This window comes from Haliotis rufescens, unplaced genomic scaffold, assembly GCF_023055435.1.
Source record: "Haliotis rufescens isolate VD_foot unplaced genomic scaffold, xgHalRufe1.0.p SCAF_13, whole genome shotgun sequence".
Classification (NCBI taxonomy): Eukaryota; Metazoa; Mollusca; class Gastropoda; order Lepetellida; family Haliotidae; genus Haliotis; species Haliotis rufescens.
This window is the reverse complement of record NW_025963813.1, coordinates 25,864,532-25,889,392: the sequence shown is the minus strand read 5'-3', so window position 1 is coordinate 25,889,392 and position 24,861 is coordinate 25,864,532. Positions and strand designations below refer to the sequence as shown.

The window sequence follows — 24,861 nt, the reverse complement described above, 5'->3', positions numbered from 1 at the left end:
TGCTGTATGTAAGGGGTAGATCTGTTTATTATCTAGGGGGTCAGAGTTGTTTATTATCTAGGGGGTCAGAGTTGTTTATTATCTAGGGGTCAGAGTTGTTTATTATCTAGGGGGTCAGAGTTGTTTATTATCTAGGGGGTCAGGGTTGTTTATTACCTAGGGGGTCAGGGTTGTTTATTATGTGGGGGGTCAAAGTTGTTTATTATCTAGGGGGTCAGAGTTGTTTATTATCTAGGGGGTCAGAGTCACTCTATGTATTTACCCACCCGATGAGAAGTTTCAAACTCTACACAATGTTCTGCAAAGACACCCTTGGCATCAATAAACTTGACTTTGCCGATGCCATTACGGCGACCATTGTTCTGTGGTGCCTTGACAGGGGTGTTTCCTGCAGCTGCTGCCTGATTAGCTAACTTGGGCACCTCAATCCTGCTGCAAAAGTAAGCATGGCCAAGCAAAATGATCTTGTGTAGACTTTCTCAAACAGTTCACAGCAAAAATAAATTTCTTGAAGAAGATCAGTATGCAAATGACATGAAGAAGTTAGGAGGCAAAATACGCCATATAAATTTTAAATGGTCGTCGATTTTAGATTAGTTTCCTGAAAAAATCTCGTGCCTCTACCGAGCATACTGAGCATTTCATAACAATATCCACACATTCATAACAGTCCTGCCTGGATACCTACTTGAAACTGGGTGAGGAAGGCACTCCTGTGGATCGTTGTAGGACAGGGCTAGACGCCAGAAACACTTTCCCGGGGCCATCATACAACAGGGGCTCCAAGCTCCTGTAACCATGGTAACACTCATGCTCAACAAATGCTTATCTGACCTCTGCGAGGTATCCACACCATTCCTTCACCTCTTAAATATTTTCAGGAGATGGAGAGGTATGAAGTCATAAATTAATACATAAGTGGGTGACATTTTGGGGTACCAAAGGGCCTGAATGCACAGAATGTCTTCTGTGGATGTACATATTGACACTGACAATAAGCTAATATTCTAGGAACCTTAAAATATACAAGCCTATTAATCTTTATGGTGAAAAGGATGGGAAACAAATTTTATTTTTTAATCAGCCAATAACAGTATCAAGAGAAGAATAGAAATACAACCATAGTGTTCAACACAACTGGCCACACAGACTAGTATCTCCCCCACAGTTCTGTCCAACCACAATGATCCTCTACCACCTGTTCACTGCTAACAACTGAATACAATGAATCATAATCCTTACGATTTACACGAGATCTCCACAGTGGGAGAGAGGTGGAAGTGTTCAGGAAATATGATGCACATGAATGGTGCAGGATTTCACAAATATGACGAGACACTCTGTGACAAAAGCTGGAAACATATCATAAGCAGCGAGTGAGTTGGGCTCAACACCCCTTGAAACAGTATTTGTTACATATAACACCACAGCATATCAGCTTAATGTGGGAGGAAAGCCCAAAGTGATGCAAGTCTCAGACATTTACCACTTTGGTGAAACCCAAGAGCACAGGTATGGTGCTGACAAACCTAGAAACATAATCAAACTGAGCCGGGAATCAAACCCCCAGTCAAAGGTTTCTTGTGTGCCCAAGGGACGCAACCATGCACAACAAATTGCAGGCCCTTAGACAACTTCGCCACCCATGCCACCAATAAGATATCAGCAAAAAGAAAGAATAAAAGGCTGGAATGGTAAACTTACTTGGCAAATTTGTTCTTGAAGTCTGTGTCTATCTGGCTGCCTTGTGTTGGGTGGAGGGGATGCTGACAGTGGACGATGGCCTTGAGTCTCTCCATCATGGCCTGTACAACAGTAGACACACAGACAGTCAGGCAGGGCCTGTATCACTGGACAAACATGGCCTGTACAACAGTAGACACACAGACAGTGAGGCAGGGCCTGTATCACTGGACAAACATGGCCTGTACAACAGTAGACACACAGACAGAGAGGCAGGGCCTGTATCACTGGACAAACATGGCCTGTACAACAGTAGACACACAGACAGTCAGGCAGGGCCTGTATCACTGGACAAACATGGCCTGTACAACAGTAAACACACAGACAGTGAGGCAGTGCCTGTATCACTGGACAAACATGGCCTGTACAACAGTAGACACACAGACAGTCAGGCAGGGCCTGTATCACTGGACAAACATGGCCTGTACAACAGTAGACACACAGACAGTGAGGCAGGGCCTGTATCACTGGACAAACATGGCCTGTACAACAGTAAACACACAGACAGTCAGGCAGGGCCTGTATCACTGGACAAACATGGCCTGTACAACAGTAAACACACAGACAGTGAGGCAGTGCCTGTATCACTGGACAAACATGGCCTGTACAACAGTAGACACACAGACAGTGAGGCAGGGCCTGTATCACTGGACAAACATGGCCTGTACAACAGTAAACACACAGACAGTGAGGCAGTGCCTGTATCACTGGACAAACATGGCCTGTACAACAGTAGACACACAGACAGTGAGGCAGGGCCTGTATCACTGGACAAACATGGCCTGTACAACAGTAGACACACAGACAGTGAGGCAGGGCCTGTATCACTGGACAAACATGGCCTGTACAACAGTAGACACACAGACAGTGAGGCAGGGCCTGTATCAATGGACAAACACTCAAGTTATAACATTACCAAATGTGAGCACCATACACAGTAGAAAATTAACTCAATAAATTTAATACCTGGTAACTAGAAATAGAACTTTGATGTTTGAAGGATATGGTTATCAGAGCAGAAACAACTCTCTTTTTCAAATCAAGCAGTGAGGATTAATCTTGACTACTGCCCCCATGTGAGTGAGTGAGTGAGTGAGTGAGTGAGTGAGTGAGTGAGTGAGTGAGTGAGTGAGTGAGTGAGTGAGTGAGTGAGTGAGTGAGTGAGTGAGTGAGTGAGTTGTGTTTAACGCCGCTTTTAACAGTATTCCAGTCATATCACGGCGTGTCAGCTTAATGTGGGAGGAAAGCCCGAAGTGATGCAGGTCTCAGACATTTACCACTTCGGTGAAACCCACGAGCACGGGTATGGTGCTGACAAACCTAGAAACATAATCGGGGCGAACCGGGATTCGAATCCACAATCATAGGTTTCTGGCGTGCCGAAGGGACGCAACTCTGCACAGCAAATTGCGGCGCCTTAGACGACTGGGCCACCCGTGCCCCCCCATGTGTAGAGTGCACAATACTTGCACTGTTCAGCTACTACTGACTGTAATGCTGAAAGCTAACTGTATTAATGAATGTTTTTTAGCCATATCAGCACAATGTGAAGGCAGCAGTGCCTGACTTGCCCTGAGAGTCACCATCTGGCCCTGCACAACATGCACCAAGTGTGTATGCATATGATGGTCACCAGACTAAACTCAGTGATAGTTTAAACTAACATTCTGCCTGGAATTCTCACTGGATAAGTTATAAGTGTAAATCATAACCACAACTCACATAGGACATATCTAGAAACTCAAACTTATTGGCAGAGCTGGCGAATGCTGCTGATGTCACAAGATGGACATGGATGGTGGGTAGGAGGGTGGTCAGGCCAGTCAGCTGTGCCTTGAACGAGGACTCTTTCGCCTTGTACTGGCTGCAATATCACCAAGTCTTTGTTAACAAAGATACATACCTACAGTAAAGCATGAGAAACCTTTAAATTTTACAATATTAGTAAAACGTAAATATTTTTTACATTTGTATACTTATCCTGCATTACTCCTTAATACATTTACTGCTTTTTTTTTTTTTACAGAAAGATGAAGCTGTGAGAGGTCCAGCTGCAGAAGAAGTTGTTCCAACCAGTGGTGTACCCGGAAGTGGTGATGCTACATAAGAGCACAATACTGCTTAGAGCGACAGGAGGGCACATAGATAAAGTATACAAATGTAAAATCAATTTAGATTTTACTAAATTTTTAACTTATCCTGCATTACTCCTTAATGCATCTTTATCAGACGGCACGGAAGGTGGGCATACGTTCCGATGTGATCCGGAATAAATGCTCGTCAAGTGCCAAGTACCCAGTACAGCATCCTGCGCGATGCCCAGAAAACAGAAGGGAGAGTGAAGGAAGGAACACAAGAGTGTGAGGGATGCAGGATGTCCAGGTAACAGTACAGTAATAGAACAAAGTGAGAGCTAAGGTCTAGAACTGATGAACCAAGCTGATGCTAGTAGCATGTAAACCTTCTAGTCTGGGGTGACAAGCACCAGAGAGGTTTGAAAGGACATCTCTGGGCATCGAGAAGAGTCAGTGGCGCTTGGGGTCCATTAAGGATCGTGTCAGGCCTTGACGATACATGGAAAGAGTGAGTGAGTGAGTATGGTTTTATGCCGCTTTTAGCAATATTCCAGCAATATCACGGCGGGGGACACCAGAAATGGGCTTCACACATTGTACCCATGTCGGGAATCGAACCCGGGTCTTCGGCGTGACGAGCGAACGCTTTAACCATTAGGCTACCCGACCGCCCCTACAAGGAAAGATGAATGCCAGATGTCATCAAGACTAAATAAACGTGCTCCCCTACCGAACTCCAAGGCATCGACGGAATGGTTGTTGGAAGTCAAAGCTGTATCCTGCAGACAAAGCTGAATATAAACCTAAAACTTTCGTCTGACAGATCGTAATGTACGAAGTAAGGTGATCATTTCCATTCCCTGTGCGTTGTATAAACACTTCTGTTCTTATATCCAGGTGACGATGAAGGGAGGTGCCTCCTTATTCCCTGTCTGGACATCGGAGGTTGACATAACAGTCGTGGGAAGAATTATAAAATCAACACTTCATAGTAGAGAAGGCTGAATATAATACTCTTTGGTCTGAAAGATCGTACCTACAAAATAGGGTGATCGTTTTCATCCCTTTCTCACCATATAAGCACCGCCGCTCTTATATCGAGGTGACAACGAAGGGTGGTGCCTTGTGATTCTGCGTGTTGTCATCATGGTCAATTGTAACGGTCGTGGGAAGAATGATAAAATCAATGCTGTAACTAGTTGATAAGGCTGAATAAATAATACTTTGGTCTGAAAGATCATACCGTACAAAGTAAGGTGATTGTTTCCAGCCCTTTTGCACTGTATAAGTGCACCCATTCGTATATCGAGGAGATGCCAGAGGCCGGTGTCTCGTAACTCTGGATGTAGGCATCGGAGGTCTACTGAAGTACTGACTCGGTCACATTGATGTAAGTGACAGGCATCTGATCGAGGGGTTGCAGCATTAAGTACAAGTAAGCATGCAAACCAATCTGTAGAAATACACCATGCGGCTAGCATTAGATCAGTTGACCTAATTCCGGTCGAAGATGTATACAGTCAGAAAGTTCTTGACACATGACATTTAAATCACGCTGCGCAGTAGCCTTGAATCCTGCAGTTTTGACAGAGATGAAGTTCAAGCTCCACACACAGACAATTCCCAGTGAACTGTGTGGTAGACAGACAAGTGGTGTTCCCGAGTTCAACAAAGAATGTGTGATGTGGCTGGTGTAGGAGCAAATTGATCCCGAGAGGGTACCCTGTAGCCGATGACGAATCTAGCAAATGGCTAAACGACTGTGAATAGTGATGATCTACAAGTTCTGGTAGAGATGATGTCTACCAGAAGCCACATGAACCAAGTTCAACAAGAGTACTATTGCCCTCTCTCATGGATTCCTTTACCCAACTTTGATAATAGGCGGGAGTTTTCACCACACCCTCACCACGAGGCCAGCCTGAATGAAAACTGTCAACATAGGATCTGGAGAAATAGACATTAGGTGGGACCAGATAACATGCTTTTTGTCCACGTCTGGTCCTGGAGACGTTGCTACAGAAGTCAACCTATTTGCCATCCAATCGGCAACTTGATTCATACCAAGATGTGTGCCCAAGTCCTGAGAATGGCGCAGCGAACGGCAATGGGACAACTTAGATCTGCACTGAGATGAACTAGGAGAGGCAGAACCACGTGACGATCTGGCATGAGTAGATGGTGTAAGATCTCTGCCAACAAGAGGCGCCAAGGGGGGAGATGATGAAAAGCACAGTGGTGGCACCGCTGATGAGATGGTGACCGGAAAAGTCGGCAGTAAAGCGGAAGCCATGAGTGGAGTTAGAGAGCTGACTGGAGGAGCCAGTAGTGCCGGGACTGCCAGTAGTGTTAGGTGCAGCAGCTGGCTTCAGGGGAGCCTGAGGCACTGCTGGTGCCATGGACTGTCTGAACATGAACTGCATCCATGCGTACATCCAGCTAGGATCCATAAATGAGGCAGGCAGGATATGCTGTGGCCCGACTGGTAAGGCAGCTGTTGAGCAGGTAGTCCAGGGAAGTGGCTGTAACCTGATGGCGCTGCTGTTGCCAAATAGGGTTGAAGACCGCAGGCACCCGTCCAGTCAGGGGGATCGTACTAGACAAGGGTGGTGCAGGCACCTGAGACGTTGCTGAGGTGTAGATGGCGCAGTCATTGATGGTAGGAGCAACAGAATCAGCACATGAGTCAGTAACGACAGGAATGCCACATTCAGCATACGTGTCGACATGGGGGACATGACCATCGGCCGTGGCGACATCGTCTGAGAGGTTGTGGGGGCCAAAGCTGAAGGCAGATTGGAACAACAACACACCTGTAATTACCATGACTAAAAGCCACAAACAAGCTGGAATTTAATCCAAATTACATATGGATAAGACCAAAAAAGGCACAAACCATAAACAACAACACAATAGCAAGTGAAAACAAAGTATAAATAAGAAGCAAAGGATTCTAGAAAACTGCAGAGGCTTTATTTCACAACAAAATGTCTGTCCGTGTTGAATGACAAAGCAGTAATGTGCTCTTATGTGACGTCACAACGTCGGGGTCACATGGCAGCTGTGTGAGGGTATTGCTACACCACTGGTTGGAACAACTTCTGCAGCTGGACCTCTCACAGCTTCATCTTTCTATTGTAAACCAGCAGTAAAAGCATTAGGGAGTAATCCAGGATCAGTTATAAAATAATTGTATATTTATAATACTTATCCTATCTCACTCTATGCATTTCTCATTCTTCTTTCGATCCGAAGTGGAAACATGCCTAAATAAAGTAGTATGCACGTCATCACGCCATGGTGATTATAAAGAGACTGACTTTGCTGTGGAAATCACATGTTCAGCACCTGTAGGTCGATCGGCATGAAAAGTGTGCATGACCCAGATTGATGGGAGGTGACCATGGTGATGCTAGGTGTGCTCGGGTGAATTCTTTTTAAGAAGCTGGAAACCTTTGTTAAGGTGAGTGAGTGAGTGAGTATGGTTTTATGCCGCTTTTAGCAATATTCCAGCAATATCACGGCGGGGGACACCACAAATGAGCTTCACACATTGTACCCATGTCGGGAATCGAACCCGGGTCTTCAGCGTGACAAGCGAACGCTTTAACCACTAGGCTACCCGACCGCCCCCTTTGTTTAGGCACGTTACCACATAGGATAAAAAAAAGAATGAGAAATGCACAGTGTGAGATAGGATAAGTTTAAAAATTTGTTTACCGCAATTAATTTATCACAATCAAATCTACATGGAACATTGGATGAAAGTCAAAGTGGAGGTATAGAGGGACACATCAGACATTATCTCACCTGTTGAACCTCAAGGAGTGTCTCCATGGTCAGTTTGATCTTCTCCTGCATGGAGGTATAGAGGGACACAACAGACACTATCTCACCTGTTGGACTCCTCAAGGAGTGTCTCCATGGTCAGTTTGATCTTCTCCTCATGGAGGTATAGAGGGACACAACAGACATTATCTCACCTGTTGAACCTCAAGGAGTGTCTCCATGGTCAGTTCGATCTTCTCCTGCATGGAGGTATAGAGGGACACAACAGACACTATCTCACCTGTTGGACTCCTCAAGGAGTGTCTCCATGGTCAGTTTGATCTTCTCCTCATGGAGGTATAGAGGGACACAACAGACATTATCTCACCTGTTGGACTCCTCAAGGAGCGTCTCCATGGTCAGTTTGATCTTCTCCTGCATGGAGTCATAGAGGGAAGAAACTGCTTCACTTTCCTTCCTTGCATTCTGTTTGATCTCCTCAAGCAGTGCTCGTAGCAGCAAGATTCCATCTCTCACAGAGTTCTGTAGATCCCGTACAGCCTGTGGATGAACCAAGACTCCAAATATCTTACGTGATACTGGAAACCAACTATGATTTGTATACTGGTAACATGAGTAATACTGTCTGTGATTGGTTTGGTTGTTTTTTTTGTTTTACGCCACAGTCAGCAATATTCCAGCTATATGACAGCGGTCTGTAAATAATCAAGTCTGGACCAGACAATCCAGTGATTGATATCATGAGCATCGACCAACGCCATTGGGATCAATGACATGTTTCAACCAAGTCAGAGAGTCTGACCACCCAATCCCTTTAGTTGCCTCTTCCAACAAGCATAGTCGCATTTTACTGCAAGCATGAATTGCTGAAGACCTATTCTACCCGAATCTTCACAGGTCACACTGTCTGTGAACATGGCTGGTTACTGGATCATAACAATAACACTCAACATTTGTTAAACAAAAACTATGACTTAAATCAGGGTCAACACAGGATTAATCATGCTGGTATTTATCCCATCTTTTTCCTCATTCAAAGTGGGTGAGTGAATGTGGTTTCATTCTGTTGTCAATCTCATTCAAATCAGATCTTATTTCTCACAACAGCTAACCAAACATCGGTGGACATCCCATTACGGGTCACGTCAGAATGAAAGTTAAGAAAGTCCAGTATTTGTTATTTAGCTGACATCTCATGGAAGATTCAGAGACAATGATCAATGTCAGTCAGTTGATAGCAGAGCAGTTGCTTATTTACTTGAACACTCTGCTCAAGCTTGCGACAACTTTGGTTGTAAGCGGTCTCTAGGTCCACGCAGTGCGTCCGACTCTCACTGGGGAAGAAAACAAAAGGAAACAAATTAGCCATGTTTCAAATAAATGCATAAATCCCTAAGGAGTTATTGAGGCTTATGTTTTCCAAGTCATATGCTGTAAATCCTAAAGGAGTTATTGAGGCTTATGTTTTCCAAGTCATATGCTGTAAATCCTAAAGGCGTTATTGAGGCTTATGTTTTCCAAGTCATATGCTGTAAATCCTAAAGGAGTTATTGAGGCTTATGTTTTCCAAGTCATATGCTGTAAATCCTAAAGGCGTTATTGAGGCTTATGTTTTCCAAGTCATATGCTGTAAATCCTAAAGGAGTTATTGAGGCTTATGTTTTCCAAGTCATATGCTGTAAATCCTAAAGGCGTTATTGAGGCTTATGTTTTCCAAGTCATATGCTGTAAATCCTAAAGGCGTTATTGAGGCTTATGTTTTCCAAGTCATATGCTGTAAATCCTAAAGGAGTTATTGAGGCTTATGTTTTCCAAGTCATATGCTGTAAATCCTAAAGGCGTTATTGAGGCTTATGTTTTCCAAGTCATATGCTGTAAATCCTAAAGAAGTTATTGAGGCTTATGTTTTCCAAGTCATATGCTGTAAATCATGATAAATTTGAGTGTTCCTTGCTCGCATTAATAAACATGATCAAGTGACATATTTTGGGGTGGACATATTGGAGAATATAGTCATGTCAATTTCACTGCATATGTGCATATCAGAAACAGATATAGTCAATGTGACATGTGTGACATCAGTAACAGATATAGTCTGTGTGACATGTGTGACATCAGTAACAGATATAGACTGTGTGACATATGTGACATCAGTAACAGATATAGTCAATGTGACATGTGTGACATCAGTAACAGATATAGACTGTGTGACATATGTGACATCAGTAACAGATATAGTCTGTGTGACATGTGTGACATCAGTAACAGACATAGTCAATGTGACATATGTGACATCAGTAACAGACATAGTCAATGTGACATGTGTGACATCAGTAACAGATATAGACTGTGTGACATATGTGACATCAGTAACAGACATAGTCAATGTGACATGTGTGACATCAGTAACAGATATAGACTGTGTGACATATGTGACATCAGTAACAGATATAGTCAATGTGACATGTGTGACATCAGTAACAGATATAGTCAATGTGACATGTGTGACATCAGTAACAGATATAGTCAATGTGACATCAGTAACAGATATAGTATGTGTGACATGTGTGACATCAGTAACAGATATAGACTGTGTGATGTGTGACATGTGTGACACACTGGTAACAGATACAGTCTGAAGGACATGTGACACATCAGTAACAGATATAGTGTGTGTGACATATGTGACACATCAGTACCAGATATAGACTGTGTCACATATGTGACACACTGGTAACAGATATAGTCTGTGTGACATGTGAGACACAATGATAACAGAACTTAGTAAAATCTAAATATTTTTTACATTTGTGTACTTAACCTGCATTATTCCCTATTGCATTTATTGCTGTCTTTTGACAGAGAGACGACCTGTGTAAGATCCAGCTGCTGCAGAAAGTTGTATCAACCGCCAAGAGGCAGCTGCCCCTTCGCACAGTCGGCACGTGACCCGGAAGTCATGACGTCACATTAAAACACATAACTGTTTTAAACATAACATCTGAAACTAAGTGGGGAGGCAGCATAGTGAAGGGAGGGCACTTAGACTTTGTTATGCAGGATAAGTATACAAATGTAAAAAATATTTAGATTTTACTAAATGTTTTAACTTATCCTGCATTACTCCGTATTGCATCTTTATCAGATGGCATGGCCGGTGGACATACTTTCAGATGTGATCCATAATAAACCCTCAACAAGGTCCGATGAATCCGCATCTCATACAAGTGATGACCGGAACATCTACAACCATTCCTGTTGAAGGAAACGAGAGTCGATGCAAAAACGAAAAACCCGAATAGGTGACAGAAATAGAATGAGGCGGGTAGCCAAAAACTAGAACTTACCTAAGAGCGAAAGCGGAACGCAGTAGAGCCTTCTGATCTGGAGTCGAGGAACACCAGAGAGTTCAATGGGCCCCGCTCGGGGTATCGGAGAATCAGCGGCATTGGTGTCGACATCAACATCTACTACCATTCCTGTCATCCAGAAGTGAGAGTCGATGCAAAATGTAAAGCCCGAATATGTGACAGAAATAGAATGAGGCAGGTAGCCAAAAACTAGAACTGACCTAAGAGCGAATGCTCTTCCATGAACAGCCTTCCATGGATGTTACAGTTATACTGTGAAGAGCCATGGTAAATGCGATTGCCCTAATCTCGTATGGGTTGATAGCCTTGGGGGAGGGTCCACTCAAGCGGCTTTATAAGCTTGGCAGGAGCCACAGGAAAAAAATATTCCGACTGCGACGAAGGGGAGACTGGCAGAGAAAGGTGTTTCCTTGACTTGCGGATCGTTGTAGGAAATCTTCAGTGCCCTTACTGGGCATAATAAATGCTCCTCCTTTTCCTCGGCCCCCACAAAGGACGAGGGGGGAGGGGATAAAGAATGATTTATCAGGCTGTCCTGGGTGGTTGATTCTTCACGATGAAGTCCCAGCATGGCCCATGATGAATGGCGTCCTGAGTACCACGTTCGAACCGGACTCGAGGGCGTGGAGCTCACTGACCCAAGCGGCAGTAGCCAAAACCAGTTGAAACACCGTCTTCTACCTCAAGTTATAGAAAGAAGACGAGTGGAGTGGTTCGAAGAGAGTCGTCTGAAGAGCGTTTAAGACCACATTCAGATCCCATGCAGGCGGTCTGAACTTGGCTTTTGGGTCTTCAAGACGGAACAAGCACAGCAAGGCCTGTAGTTCCAGAATTTCCGCTATTCTACGATAGTCAAGGATGGCAAAAATGGAGTTGACAGCGACCAGGTATGTGGAGATGGTAGAGCCTTTCAACCAACGGGTGCTGGGCAAGTACAGAAGGATCTTAACTGCGGTGACGCTGTCATCAGATTCTGGTGTTTGTCTGAACAAAATGCCTGGAACAAGCACCATTTAACATCATACAGTCCTCGTAAAGATGGACAGTGGGCTGAAGCTATAGCATTGGCCGCTCTAGCCAAGTGCAGAAGTGCCAGGCGTGCAGACGAAACCGTGGGGGTTTAAGGGTGTGGCAACCGACTGTGGGTGGAGCAGAAGGTTGGACCACACCAGAAGTTCCAGGGGATTGTCTATGGCGATGTTTCGGAACCAACTTCTGGCCAGCCACCAAGGCACGACAAAAATCGGTGTCAGGTGCCGAGTGGCCTGGATCTTTGAAGAACTGAGGGAGGGAGAACCGGAGGCAGAAAATCCTTCCCAGGAAAAACTGAAGGCATCACCTGCCACAGCGGCCAGATCCGGCGTCGGTGAAATGTAAGGCGACAGCTGGCAGTTCTGAGATGTGGTGAACAGATCGATGTTTGGGGTGCTGCTCGTTTGACATAGTCTGGCGAAGACCTCTGGGTGGAGTTTCCATTCAGTGGGAGCCACCTAGTCCGGCCTGGACAGAACTTGTGCCAGAACATTCTCTCAACCTGGTGAATGCAAGACGAGAAAGTACAGGTCCAGGCTGACCACCAAGTCGTGGAAGCTGAAGGTCTGGTTTAGCAGGGATGGAGAGTGGAGAGTGGAGAGTGGAGAGTACCCTGGTTACTCAAACACCACACTATGGTGATGTTGTTAATGGACATGATCAACAGGGTGTGACCGAGAATTCTCTGCCAGCAAGTGACGTCCTGGATAAGCACTTTTATCTCGAGGCTGTTGTTGTGCCAATGGTGTTGATCTCTGGATCACAGTCGGTCACAACGCGGGCTGGTGTGGGCAATTCCAGAACACTAGCCACTGACAAGGTGGAAGCGGCAGTGGAAGAGGGGTCTTCTGCAAGACTGCAAAGTTGAAAACAGGGGTCTCCGTTTGTGTACCGTTGGGATGATACATGGAGAGGTGTGCTCGCCTGCGAAACAAACCCTGTGTAGACGAAAAAAAACAGCTCCTAAGCGTCGTATAAGCGCTATCATTTTTATAGCGATGTGACAATGAAACGAGGTGCTTCGCAACTGCCATGTTGGCAGCAGAGGTCTATCGTTTCCATCATTTGTGCGTCTGGCTGAGTGGTTGAACCATGCATACATGTAAGCATACAAACCAATCTGTAGAACCGCTTGCCATGGTCAGTTGACTTAATTCCGGTCAAAGTTGTTGACGGTCTGATCGAGGGGTTGCAGTATTAAGTACAAGTAAGCATGCAAACCAATCTGTAGAAATACACAGCGCAGCTAGCATTAGATCAGTTGACCTAATTCCGGTCGAAGATGTATACAGTCAGAAAGTTCTTGACACGTGACATGTAAATCACTCTGCGCAGTAGCCGAGAAAGGCGCATTGGAGTCAGAAATGAGGTGCAATCTCCGCACACAGACAATCCCCAATGAAATGTGTGGTAGACAAGTGGTGTACCCGAGTTTTGCGAAAAAATGCGGGAGCACCAGGAGCACCGTGGAAAACCTGGGGAGCGACGAGGAAGAGTCTCTTTGAGGAACGCTGGAGCTAAGGCTAAGTGTTGGTGCCGGCGATGTCAACTAAGAAGACTGGTTTCACCTTGCTTCTCCGTGTGACGATCTATAAGATGTCAGTAATAGAAGCAGATGTCACTGCGCCAGAGAGGCAATTACCAATGGCGCCCCTTATGCCGAAGTAGAAGATCGGTTGAGATACTCAGCTTGTTGATCTGAGCGTCGGGGGCAACGTGAGCACCAGAGGTACCGGGATTCTGGGCTGAGATACTCAGGCGCCGGGAGGAGCCGGCAGTGTTGCTTCTCGGGAGCGCCGGAGGTGTTGGTAGTGCCGGAGGCGCTGGGAAGGTCAGCTGAGATACACAGACGCCAAGAGGCGTCAGTGGCGTCAGGAGTGCCGACGGCGCCGCTGTTGTCCATGTAGATGGTGGAGGAGATGGAAGATCGGTGCCGTTACGGGCGTCACCGGAAGGGACGATGTTGTCGATAAAGGTGACAGCAAGGGTGGTGTGGAAAGACCACAGTTTCCGAGTTGTAAGCCATATCAGGGGGTCGACGAGCACGTAGAGTGAGGTGTGTCCTGGATACTCGTATCGAGTTGAAGGAGCACTGCGACAAAGGACTGCAACATCAGCACTGCGTTGTGAAAGTACAGGGCAACGTACAATCATGGCAGAAGGGGCGGCCTCGACCAGATTTGTTCCTGCGGCAACAAGTGCCGCAAGGCAGAAAATCTGGAATTTAAGCAAAACATAACTATGGGGCAAAACCACAAAGTACAGGAAGCATACTGTAACTCATCTTCCCGAGGCAAGTGAGTTAACTGACTATAAAAGTCCTGTTTCCACCCTTGCCGAACTAGGCTGGTATTATGGAGTTACATTTTGGCTGGACTAATGAGTCTATGCATAGTCCAATCAAAATCGCACACCGAAATCAAAATCCGGTTCGTAAAGTGTCATGCAGATTTCGGTCGACTGCAGGATTTGCAAAGCATGTGCACCGCTAACTGGTTGTCAACAGATATTTTCTAAATCTTTTCATGTTTTTAATCAAGGTGCTCACGTGATTTGATGCACTTCGCGTTGTAAGACTCGTTTTATCTCAATATAGATCTTCATTATCGATCAGACCGTCTTGACTGGGCGCCACCGTTTTGTTTGAAGCAAATGCAAGTGATACGAGAGGTTGAATCTGATTGGTCAATAGGAGAGGTATAGAAAGGACATAACTCGTAATAGCCACTGGTGGCGCTTCGATCGAGCCCAGGAATTCCAGCCTAGTTCGGCAAGGGTGGAAACTGGACTTTTAAAGTCAGTTAACTCTCTTGCCTCGGGAAGATGACTGTAACTTTGTATTTTATTGAAGTTTATGAGAGCAAATAATTACGCTAAAAGGTAGCGAAAAGGCATAGCTTTAAGCACGCCAAAACAAAATACATAAATTTAGTGTATTACCAAAGCCAAAGAAAGAATTCAAAATGCAGCACACGAAATTACGTGGCCAAGTGATGAGTAGCAAAAATGGCGGGAAAGAAACAAAATGGCGGGAACAACATTGCACCCTTAAATTACTGTGAATAGAGCGACAAACGAGCGATAAATGTTACAAATTACGAATGGGAAGACCCTAAAGGTAACAGCCCATAAACTGGTAACAATGAAGCAGCATACGATGAATGTAGAAACACGCAAAATATAGAAACAATAAGCTTCAATTTCCACAAGGGATACAAAGTATGTCCGTTCTTGGAGGTGACAAAGCAGTTACCCCCCGGTATGTGTTTTGAAGTGACGTCATGACTTCTGGGTCACGTGCTGACTGTGCGAGGGGGGTGCTGCCTCCGGGCGGTTAATACAGCTTTCTTCAGCAACTGGATCTCACACAGTTTGTCTCTCTGTCAAAGACAGTAGTAAATGCAATACCGAGTAATGTAGGATAAGTTAAACAATTAGTCAATGTGACACGCTGGTAACAGATACAGACTGTATGACAGATGAGACACATCAGTAGCAGAAATAACAAAGGTGGTAACCATGGTGACACAGACAGGGAGGAACCTTACATCCGCATGTCCCTGAAGCAGTTGATGCACAGCATGATTTTCTTCTCTATGGAGAACATGATGTACGGCTCCTTGTGCAGCGCTGAAACAATAGGGGTTCAGCTGAGAAACAAGGCCACCTACACTCTGTGCCCCCATACAGATCACCAGCCCCCAAACAGATCATCTGACCCCATACAGATCACCCGCCCTCATACAGATCACCTGCCCCAAACAGATCACCAGCCCCCATACAGATCACCTGCCCCATACAGATCATCTGACCCCATACAGATCACCTGCCCCAAACAGATCACCTGCTCCCATACAGATCCCCTATCACCTGCTCCCATACAGATCACCTGCCCCCATACAGATCCCCTATCACCCGCCCTCATACACATCACCTGCCCCATACAGATCCCATATCACCTGCCTCCATACAGATCACCCGCCCTCATACAGATCACCTGCCCCCATACAGATCCCCCATCACCTTCTCCCATAAAGATCCCCTATCACCTGCCCCCATACAGATCACCTGCCCTCATACAGATCCCCTATCACCTGCCCTCATACAGATCACCTGCCCCCATACAGATCCCCTATCACCTGCCGTCATACAGATCCCCTGCCCCCATACAGATCACCCACCCTCATACAGATCACTTGCCACCATACAGATCCCCTATCACCTGCCCCCATAGAGATCACCTGCCCCCAAACAGATCACCTGCTCCCATACAGATCCCCTATCACCTGCCCCCAAACAGATCACCTGCTCCCATACAGATCACCTGCCCCAAACAGATCACCCGCCCTCATACAGACCACCTGCTCCCATACAAATCACCTGCCCCAAACAGATCACCTGCTCCCATACAGATCACCCGCCCTCATACAGATCACCCGCCCTCATACAGATCACCTGCCCCCATACAGATCCCCTATCACCTGCTCCCATAAAGATCCCCTATCACCTGCCCCCATACAGATCACCCGCCCTCATACAGATCCCCTGCCCCCATACAGATCCCCTATCACCTGCCCCCATACAGATCACCTGCTCCAAACAGATCATCTGCTCCCATACAGATCCCCTGCCCCATACAGATCCCCTGACCTCATACAGATCACCTGCCCCCAAACAGATCACCTGCTCCCATACAGATCACCCGCCCTCATACAGATCACCCGCCCTCATACAGATCACCTGCCCCCATACAGATCCCCTATCACCTGCTTCCATAAAGATCCCCTATCACCTGCCCCCATACAGATCACCCGCCCTCATACAGATCCCCTGCCCCCATACAGATCCCCTATCACCTGCCCCCATACAGATCACCTGCTCCAAACAGATCACCTGCCCCCATACAGATCCCCTGCCCCCATACAGATCCCCTGCCCCCAAACAGATCATCTGCTCCCATACAGATCGACCGTCCCCATACAGATCCCCTGCCCCATACAGATCCCCTGACCTCATACAGATCACCTGCCCCCAAACAGATCACCTGCTCCCATACAGATCACCCGCCCTCATACAGATCACCCATCCCCATACAGATCACCCGCCCCCATACAGATCACCCGCCCTCATACAGATCACCCATCCCCATACAGATCACCCACCCCCATACAGATATGGATTATACAGACTGGGAGTATTTGTGAAATTACAAATCAATAAAAACAACTGAACATGCTTAATACAAGAAGAAATAAAACTTTAAGCCGTGAACAAGTAGTGATTTCATTACTAGGTTACTCACTGGTACTGCCTATCATTGCTCATGAAGTACTATCCTGAAGCCTCTTAATCCACATCCCACCTGATAGGAACTAACAACCTCTGAAAGAGGACCTTATATGACATTATAAACCTACTGCCACTTTTGCCTATTGCATTGTAGATAACCAGATGGAATTTGGACTTGGTGTTTCAAACGTCCAATGTTCTAAAATTGAAGACAAGAAATGAAAGCATTTCATTATGGATGTCGAAAATCGAACCTGCCACCTCAGATATCGTGTTAAGTTTTTTAACCCACTGTTTTCCCACTGAGCCACCGGGGCAGGTGGTGAAGGAACTTCAATTTTAGATGTCATGACTTAGTTTGTCTATGCTGCACGTATTTCTTCTCTCACATGCTTTGATCTGAGGAAAGAAGGTATCAGCAAATTACCGTTTTTCCCGACCCCCAGGGCATGCTCTACCAAAACCGAGGGAAAGTGTTTTTCCATACTTATAAACCGAAAAAAGAAACTTGAAACAACATTTATCAACATTTTTATGTTTCGAACATACTTTCCATGAACCTTAGGAAACGCGCGTAAAATATCTGTTGCTGGTGTACGGATCTTGAAAAGGACATTCTAAAAACCAGTATGACTTATCAACACCTCTGTAGCCTCGTGGTACACTAACTGGGCTACAGATATGAAGGTTGCGAGTTCGATCCTCGGGAATATAAAGAAAACATTTGTCATTTGATTTTACATTTCATTACATGTTACAATCTGAATGGAAGTTACATTAATAAAATACCCAGGACATTATATAAAATCCCTGGGATATTATAGCAAATATGACTTGGATTTTATATAAAATCCCAGGGACATTACAACGTCCCTGTTTATGCGATTTAACCCGACTGGAAAGTAAAACCTCACTATAGGTTTTAATGCCTATAGAAAGAAGTCTCTTACTTAATAGCAATCCCAATGAATAGGTTTATAAGGGCAATGTAAAACCCAGGCAAGAGGGATCGGGGAACCCAGGCAAGAGGGTATGGGCAATGTAAGACCCAGGCAAGAGGGTATGGGCAATGTAAGACCCAGGCAAGAGGGTATTGGCAATGTAAGACCCAGGCAAGAGGGTATGGGCAATGTAAGACCCAGGCAAGAGGGTATGGGCAATGTAAGACCCAGGCAAGAGGGTATTGGCAATGTAAGACCCAGGCAAGAGGGTATCGGCAATGTAAGACCCAGGCAAGAGGTTATCAGCAATGTAAGACCCAGGCAAGAGGGTATGGGCAATGTAAGACCCAGGCAAGAGGGATCGGCAGACCCAGGCAAGAGGGTATCGGCAATGTAAGACCCAGGCAAGAGGGTATGGGCAATGTAAGACCGAGGTAAGAGGGTATGGGCAATGTAAGACCCAGGCAAGAGGGTATCGGCAATGTAAGACCCAGGCAAGAGGGTATCGGCAATGTAAGACCCAGGCAAGAGGGTATGGGCAATGTAAGACCCAGGCAAGAGGGTATCGGCAATGTAAGACCCAGGCAAGAGGGTATCGGCAATGTAAGACCCAGGCAAGAGGGTATCGGCAATGTAAGCGCCAGGCAAGAGGGTATCGGCAATGTAAGACCCAGGCAAGAGGGTATCGGCAATGTAAGACCCAGACAAGAGGGATCGGCAATGTAAGACCCAGGCAAGAGGGTATGGGCAATGTAAGACCCAGGCAAGAGGGTATGGGCAATGTAAGACCCAGGCAAGAGGGTATCGGCAATGTAAGACCCAGGCAAGAGGGTATGGGCAATGTAAGACCCAGGCAAGAGGGTATGGGCAATGTAAGACCCAGGCAAGAGGGTATCGGCAATGTAAGACCCAGGCAAGAGGGTATCGGCAATGTAAGACCGAGGTAAGAGGGTATGGGCAATGTAAGACCCAGGCAAGAGGGTATGGGCAATGTACGACCAAGGCAAGAGGGTATCGGCAATGTAAGACCCAGGCAAGAGGGTATCGGCAATGTAAGACCCAGGCAAGAGGGTATCGGCAATGTAAGACCCAGGCAAGAGGGTATCGGCAATGTAAGACCCAGACAAGAGGGATCGGCAATGTAAGACCCAGGCAAGAGGGTATGGGCAATGTAAGACCCAGGCAAGAGGGTATGGGCAATGTAAGACCCAGGCAAGAGGGTATGGGCAATGTAAGACCCAGGCAAGAGGGTATCGGCAATGTAAGACCCAGGCAAGAGGGTATCGGCAATGTAAGACCGAGGTAAGAGGGTATGGGCAATGTAAGACCCAGGCAAGAGGGTATGGGCAATGTACGACCAAGGCAAGAGGGTATCGGCAATGTAAGACACAGGCAAGAGGGTATGGGCATCTTTTAGATGTTTTAGAACATCTATTTTGATTAAAAAAGTCTGTAATTTTTTTTTTTGCGCGACATTTTCACTATTCAAAAGATCGTCTGCAATGACAGTCGGCGATTGATATTGTGTGATTTCAGAAACGAAACTAAAACGAACTAAAATACTCAAAAATATTTTCAGAACTATTCAAGATAGAATATTTATATTCTTTTAACATCTTGTCAAAGGTTTTTGATTACTAAACAACAAAATACAACATAATTTTGATCAAAGTTTTGATTTCTACTAAAGTAAATTAAATTTCGTTTCCTATGCAAATTCTGTCGATAATTTATTCAGCAACCCAAGGGACGTAACTTGTGTTCGAACTTCCGGTTATTATCGATCGGTCTTCCGACAGTTGTTTACAATGTTTGCTGTGAACTGTCTTTCTTCGTTAATTGATTAAAGATTTAGTGAGTATTGAATCTAAAGGTAGGGATAAACAGCTGATAAAGTAAGTGACTGTACAAGAAATTACTGTGCCCAACAGATCGCGCTTTGAGTTTTTTATTAGGGGCGATTTGCTTTTTTTTAGCGTGAATCGCGCAATCGCGAGGTCTGGGTTGGACACTGAATGTGTTTGTCTTCTGTTGTTTTCTTGTACCTAAGAATGGTAGCAAATATAGATAAATATTGTAGTCGATGTACCAGTTACTTACAGCAGCGCTTGTGTATTTCTTTTGTTCTCTTGGATAAGACAACAATGTCGTGAGCAGCGAACATCTTGGCGCGGTGGGTTTCATCTCTACAGCCAGTACACAGGGGCTGGCAGCAGGTGTTGCAGAAATACATGGGGTTACAGTCCTGCAGTCAACAGAACAGTTGTGTGAGGGTACAGAATACACTGGGTTACAGTCCTGCAGTCAACACAACAGTTGTGTGATGGTACAGAATACATGGGGTTACAGTCCTGCAGTCAACACAACAGTTGTGGGATGGTACAGAATACATGGAGTTACAGTCCTGCAGTCAACACAACAGTTGTGTGATGGTACAGAATACATGGGGTTACAGTCCTGCAGTCAACACAACAGTTGTGTGATGGTACAGAATACACGGGGTTACAGTCCTGCAGTCAACACAACAGTTGTGTGATGGTACAGAATACATTGGGTTACAGTCCTGCAGTCAACACAACAGTTGTGTGATGGTACAGAATAGACGGGGTTACAGTCCTGCAGTCAACACAACAGTTGTGTGATGGTACAGAATAGACGGGGTTACAGTCCTGCAGTCAACACAACAGTTGTGTGATGGTACAGAATACATGGGGTTACAGTCCTGCAGTCAACACAACAGTTGTGGGATGGTACAGAATACATGGAGTTACAGTCCTGCAGTCAACACAACAGTTGTGTGATGGTACAGAATACATGGGGTTACAGTCCTGCAGTCAACACAACAGTTGTGGGATGGTACAGAATACATGGGGTTACAGTCCTGCAGTCAGCACAACAGTTGTGTGATGGTACAGAATACACTGGGTTACAGTCCTGCAGTCAACACAACAGTTGTGTGATGGTACAGAATACATTGGGTTACAGTCCTGCAGTCAACACAACAGTTGTGTGATGGTACAGAATACACGGGGTTACAGTCCTGCAGTCAACACAACAGTTGTGTGATGGTACAGAATACACGGGGTTACAGTCCTGCAGTCAGCACAACAGTTGTGTGATGGTACAGAATACATTGGGTTACAGTCCTGCAGTCAACACAACAGTTGTGTGATGGTACAGAATACACAGGGTTACAGTCCTGCAGTCAACACAACAGTTGTGTGATGGTACAGAATACATTGGGTTACAGTCCTGCAGTCAACACAACAGTTGTGTGATGGTAGAGAATACACGGGGTTACAGTCCTGCAGTCAGCACAACAGTTGTGTGATGGTAGAGAATACATGGGGTTACAGTCCTGCAGTCAACACAACAGTTGTGTGATGGTACAGAATACATGGGGTTACAGTCCTGCAGTCAACACAACAGTTGTGTGATGGTACAGAATACACGGGGTTACAGTCCTGCAGTCAACACAACAGTTGTGTGATGGTACAGAATACACAGGGTTACAGTCCTGCAGTCAACACAACAGTTGTGTGATGGTACAGAATACATGGGGTTACAGTCCTGCAGTCAACACAACAGTTGTGTGATGGTAGAGAATACACGGGGTTACAGTCCTGCAGTCAACACAACAGTTGTGTGATGGTACAGAATACATGGGGTTACAGTCCTGCAGTCAGCACAACAGTTGTGTGATGGTACAAAATACACGGGGTTACAGTCCTGCAGTCAACACAACAGTTGTGTGATGGTACAGAATACATTGGGTTACAGTCCTGCAGTCAACACAACAGTTGTGTGATGGTACAAAATACACGGGGTTACAGTCCTGCAGTCAAGACAACATGTATGACTTGTTGCTGTTGAATACATGCACTAGTGAAAGAGAGGTATGGAAAACTCAAACCTTTGCATTTACAGTGTAGATAAACCTAATATGCTTTCAGATTTGTGGATGTTACCATAATTATTCAGCATGATGAATATTTGATGCATGGAAATTTTAACACTTGAAGGAAAAGTTAAGCAAAATTTTATTTTACTTGCAGTAAACTAGTTGATTAGGAAAGAAAACACCTTGATTTTCAACTAGAGCAATTATTAATCATACAAACTTTATCACAGTTGGCACATGATGCTTTCTCGTCCAGGGATGATTCGACCATGAACTTCAGCAGGGGATCAGGAGGAGGTAATGAGTTTCCTTCTTTTAAAGGTGTGGTTGCCCTGGGAAAAAAATGTTCTGGTTACCATGGTTACATTATCATGAATATTGATTGTTACTTTAAACAAATATATTCATGGTAATATTGATATTATTAAAGAAATTAGCTGGAACATAACCAATAAAAAAGAAATCATCAAATGTTTCCTTAAACAAGTTTTAAGCACAACAATACCAATCTCAGATCTTCAAGCATGTCAGGTTTATAAAAATGAGGAAGCAATATTTTATCATCCAAAACTGGCTCCCACAGGAGATATCACTTGGGTGCATCACAATGATTTGCAGACCATTGTGACATCATTGGTTACCATGTCGTCACAATCAAATGATATCACTAATGGCTCTGCTACTGAAGCTGTTAGCAGTACTTTTTACACTTAAGACACTGCTTATTAATGTCTACAAACTGAAAATCGTTGATATATTTGATGTCAACACTCGTTGATATATTTGATGTCAACACTCGTTGATATATTTGATGTCAACACTCGTTGATATATTTGATATCAAAGGACACCAGGGTGAGATTCTCTATTTATGTTGGAAAGACATGTAAGAGCAGTGGAAATTAAGTGGCAGATTTTTAATGTCACCACAAATACATCTGTGACTTACCCACAAAGAGGACACAGCATCTGTGAGTCCGCTGCTCGGCCCCGCAAACAGCGCATACAGAAGCTGTGGAAGCACGAGAGTATACAGGGGTCATCATATTGTTCATTGCACAGGTAGCACAGCAGGGGGTTCCTTTTGGCCACGTCGGTATCTTCAAGGCTTTCCATTGGTTGAAAAATTTCCCCGGACATGGTTATCACAGTCAATCTATGTCATTGGCTGAACCAACCTGGGAAAACCTGAGGTTGCAGGTCAACCTCTAAAAGGTCTTTTCCTCACAATCTGAAAAGAAATCCAAACAACCTTTAAATCAGTGATTAAAATGAGAAATTTGTGACCATAGTTACAAGTTATTACTTAAATTGAAAAGAGATTCTCAGTATCGCAAAATTTGAAAATAGAAACGATTCAAAGAGGTGCCTGTTTGTCATCACTGTTTGTAACATCTGACCCACTATGCCAGACAGCAGCATACTGAGAGCTTGTAAAATGAACATGCTGAAGAGAATATCATTCACTGGTACTTCAGCAATATCACAGCTACACAACACAGTAGCTTCTATATAAACAATGCAGTGGTTGATAGTGTCAACAGTAGATATATCATTGTAGTAGGCAAGATACTTGATACAAATACTTCATGCTAATCATAACTTATAGTCATGACAGTGAGGACAAGTTTAGTGAGAGAGGTATTGTTATATGCAGCATTATTTCAGCTATCTTGCAGGGCCTTGGAGACAAATGAGTTCTGGGAAGGAAACCAGAAGTGACAGCACAAGCAACAATCCCAGTCATCCAGAGGAGACATTATAACAACCTAATGCTTATCACTGTTGTAATTTGAGCATGAATGTCTTGTATCTGTACATGTTTCATATCTGTTCAAGTTTCATATCATATATTAGTTCAGCTTTATATATCATCACAAACTTATTTCATGCTTCACAATAATATTACTTCTCAATACGAGCAAGGTGTAGGTGTAGATCTGGCTATTTCCTTTGGAATGAAACTTTTGATATTGCTGTCTATTATCGAATGCCCTTTTGCTTATCACCTCTCCGCTGACCGACGAGAACCCCGTCGGTCATTGTGTCTATCAGGGAAATTTAATATCGTTCAGGCCTCTCTGTGAATTGAGTAACAGAGAAAATAAATCCAAATGAAACTGAACATGCCGAAAACGTCAAAGGCAAAGCCCATGCTCCTTCAACAGTAGGGCAGACAAGAGAATCAATCCAAGGTTTGTTTTGACATATTTGGGATATTTTCATCAAAGAATGACATCTCGAATTACAAAGATTGTTTCACCACAAACAGCTTAGCAACATTATATCTGATCTATATAAATGACAATCATATGTCAAATCTAAGCGCGGTTGCCTCCAATTTCTTTTAAAAAACAATGACTGGTAGGTACCGAAGCATTCGTTTTGGGGTCATAGTGAGGATGGGATTCGCCTACTTCCTTTCATGGGCGCCGCCATCTTGGATGACTCATATTTGGTTAAAAACATAACATTTTTTTTCCGGCCAATGAATAAAAAATGCCGTGTGTATCATTACGGTTAGTGATAAGGCTTTACATCAGCTAAACGATACTAGTGTATTTTCATTTGTGTATTATTGACATACATGAAAGTATCAAATACAATAACACTTCACCCAGTGGGTAAAAACATGGAACAGGAATGTACACATGCGGATTTTGAATGTAACACATGAGATAGATAAAAGCCTTTCCAATTTGCACCACCTGTTCTGTATGC

At 44.6% G+C, this 24,861-nt stretch overlaps 1 protein-coding gene across 9 annotated transcripts in view; it reads right to left on the bottom strand.

Moving 5' to 3' along the window:
* Positions 1-24,588, bottom strand: part of LOC124110774 (RING finger protein 207-like) — a 43,514-nt gene extending 18,926 nt beyond the window's left edge. For all 9 annotated transcript variants that reach the window (XR_006857330.2, XR_007220404.1, XR_007220406.1 and 6 more), the window contains exons 1-11: positions 24,513-24,588; positions 23,090-23,371; positions 22,362-22,473; positions 20,341-20,485; positions 15,559-15,640; positions 8,866-8,941; positions 7,975-8,147; positions 3,466-3,607; positions 1,705-1,805; positions 689-790; positions 267-432 (exon numbers count right to left, since the gene is read on the bottom strand). Coding sequence is in view for 2 of the 9 variants with exons in the window: in XM_046470172.2 (XP_046326128.1) it covers positions 267-432; positions 689-790; positions 1,705-1,805; positions 3,466-3,607; positions 7,975-8,147; positions 8,866-8,941; positions 15,559-15,640; positions 20,341-20,485; positions 22,362-22,473; positions 23,090-23,280 (1,290 nt within the window). In the remaining 7 variants the exon portion in view is untranslated. The remainder of the gene's footprint in view (positions 1-266; positions 433-688; positions 791-1,704; positions 1,806-3,465; positions 3,608-7,974; positions 8,148-8,865; positions 8,942-15,558; positions 15,641-20,340; positions 20,486-22,361; positions 22,474-23,089; positions 23,372-24,512) is intronic.
* Between the last annotated feature and the right edge of the window lie 273 nt (positions 24,589-24,861).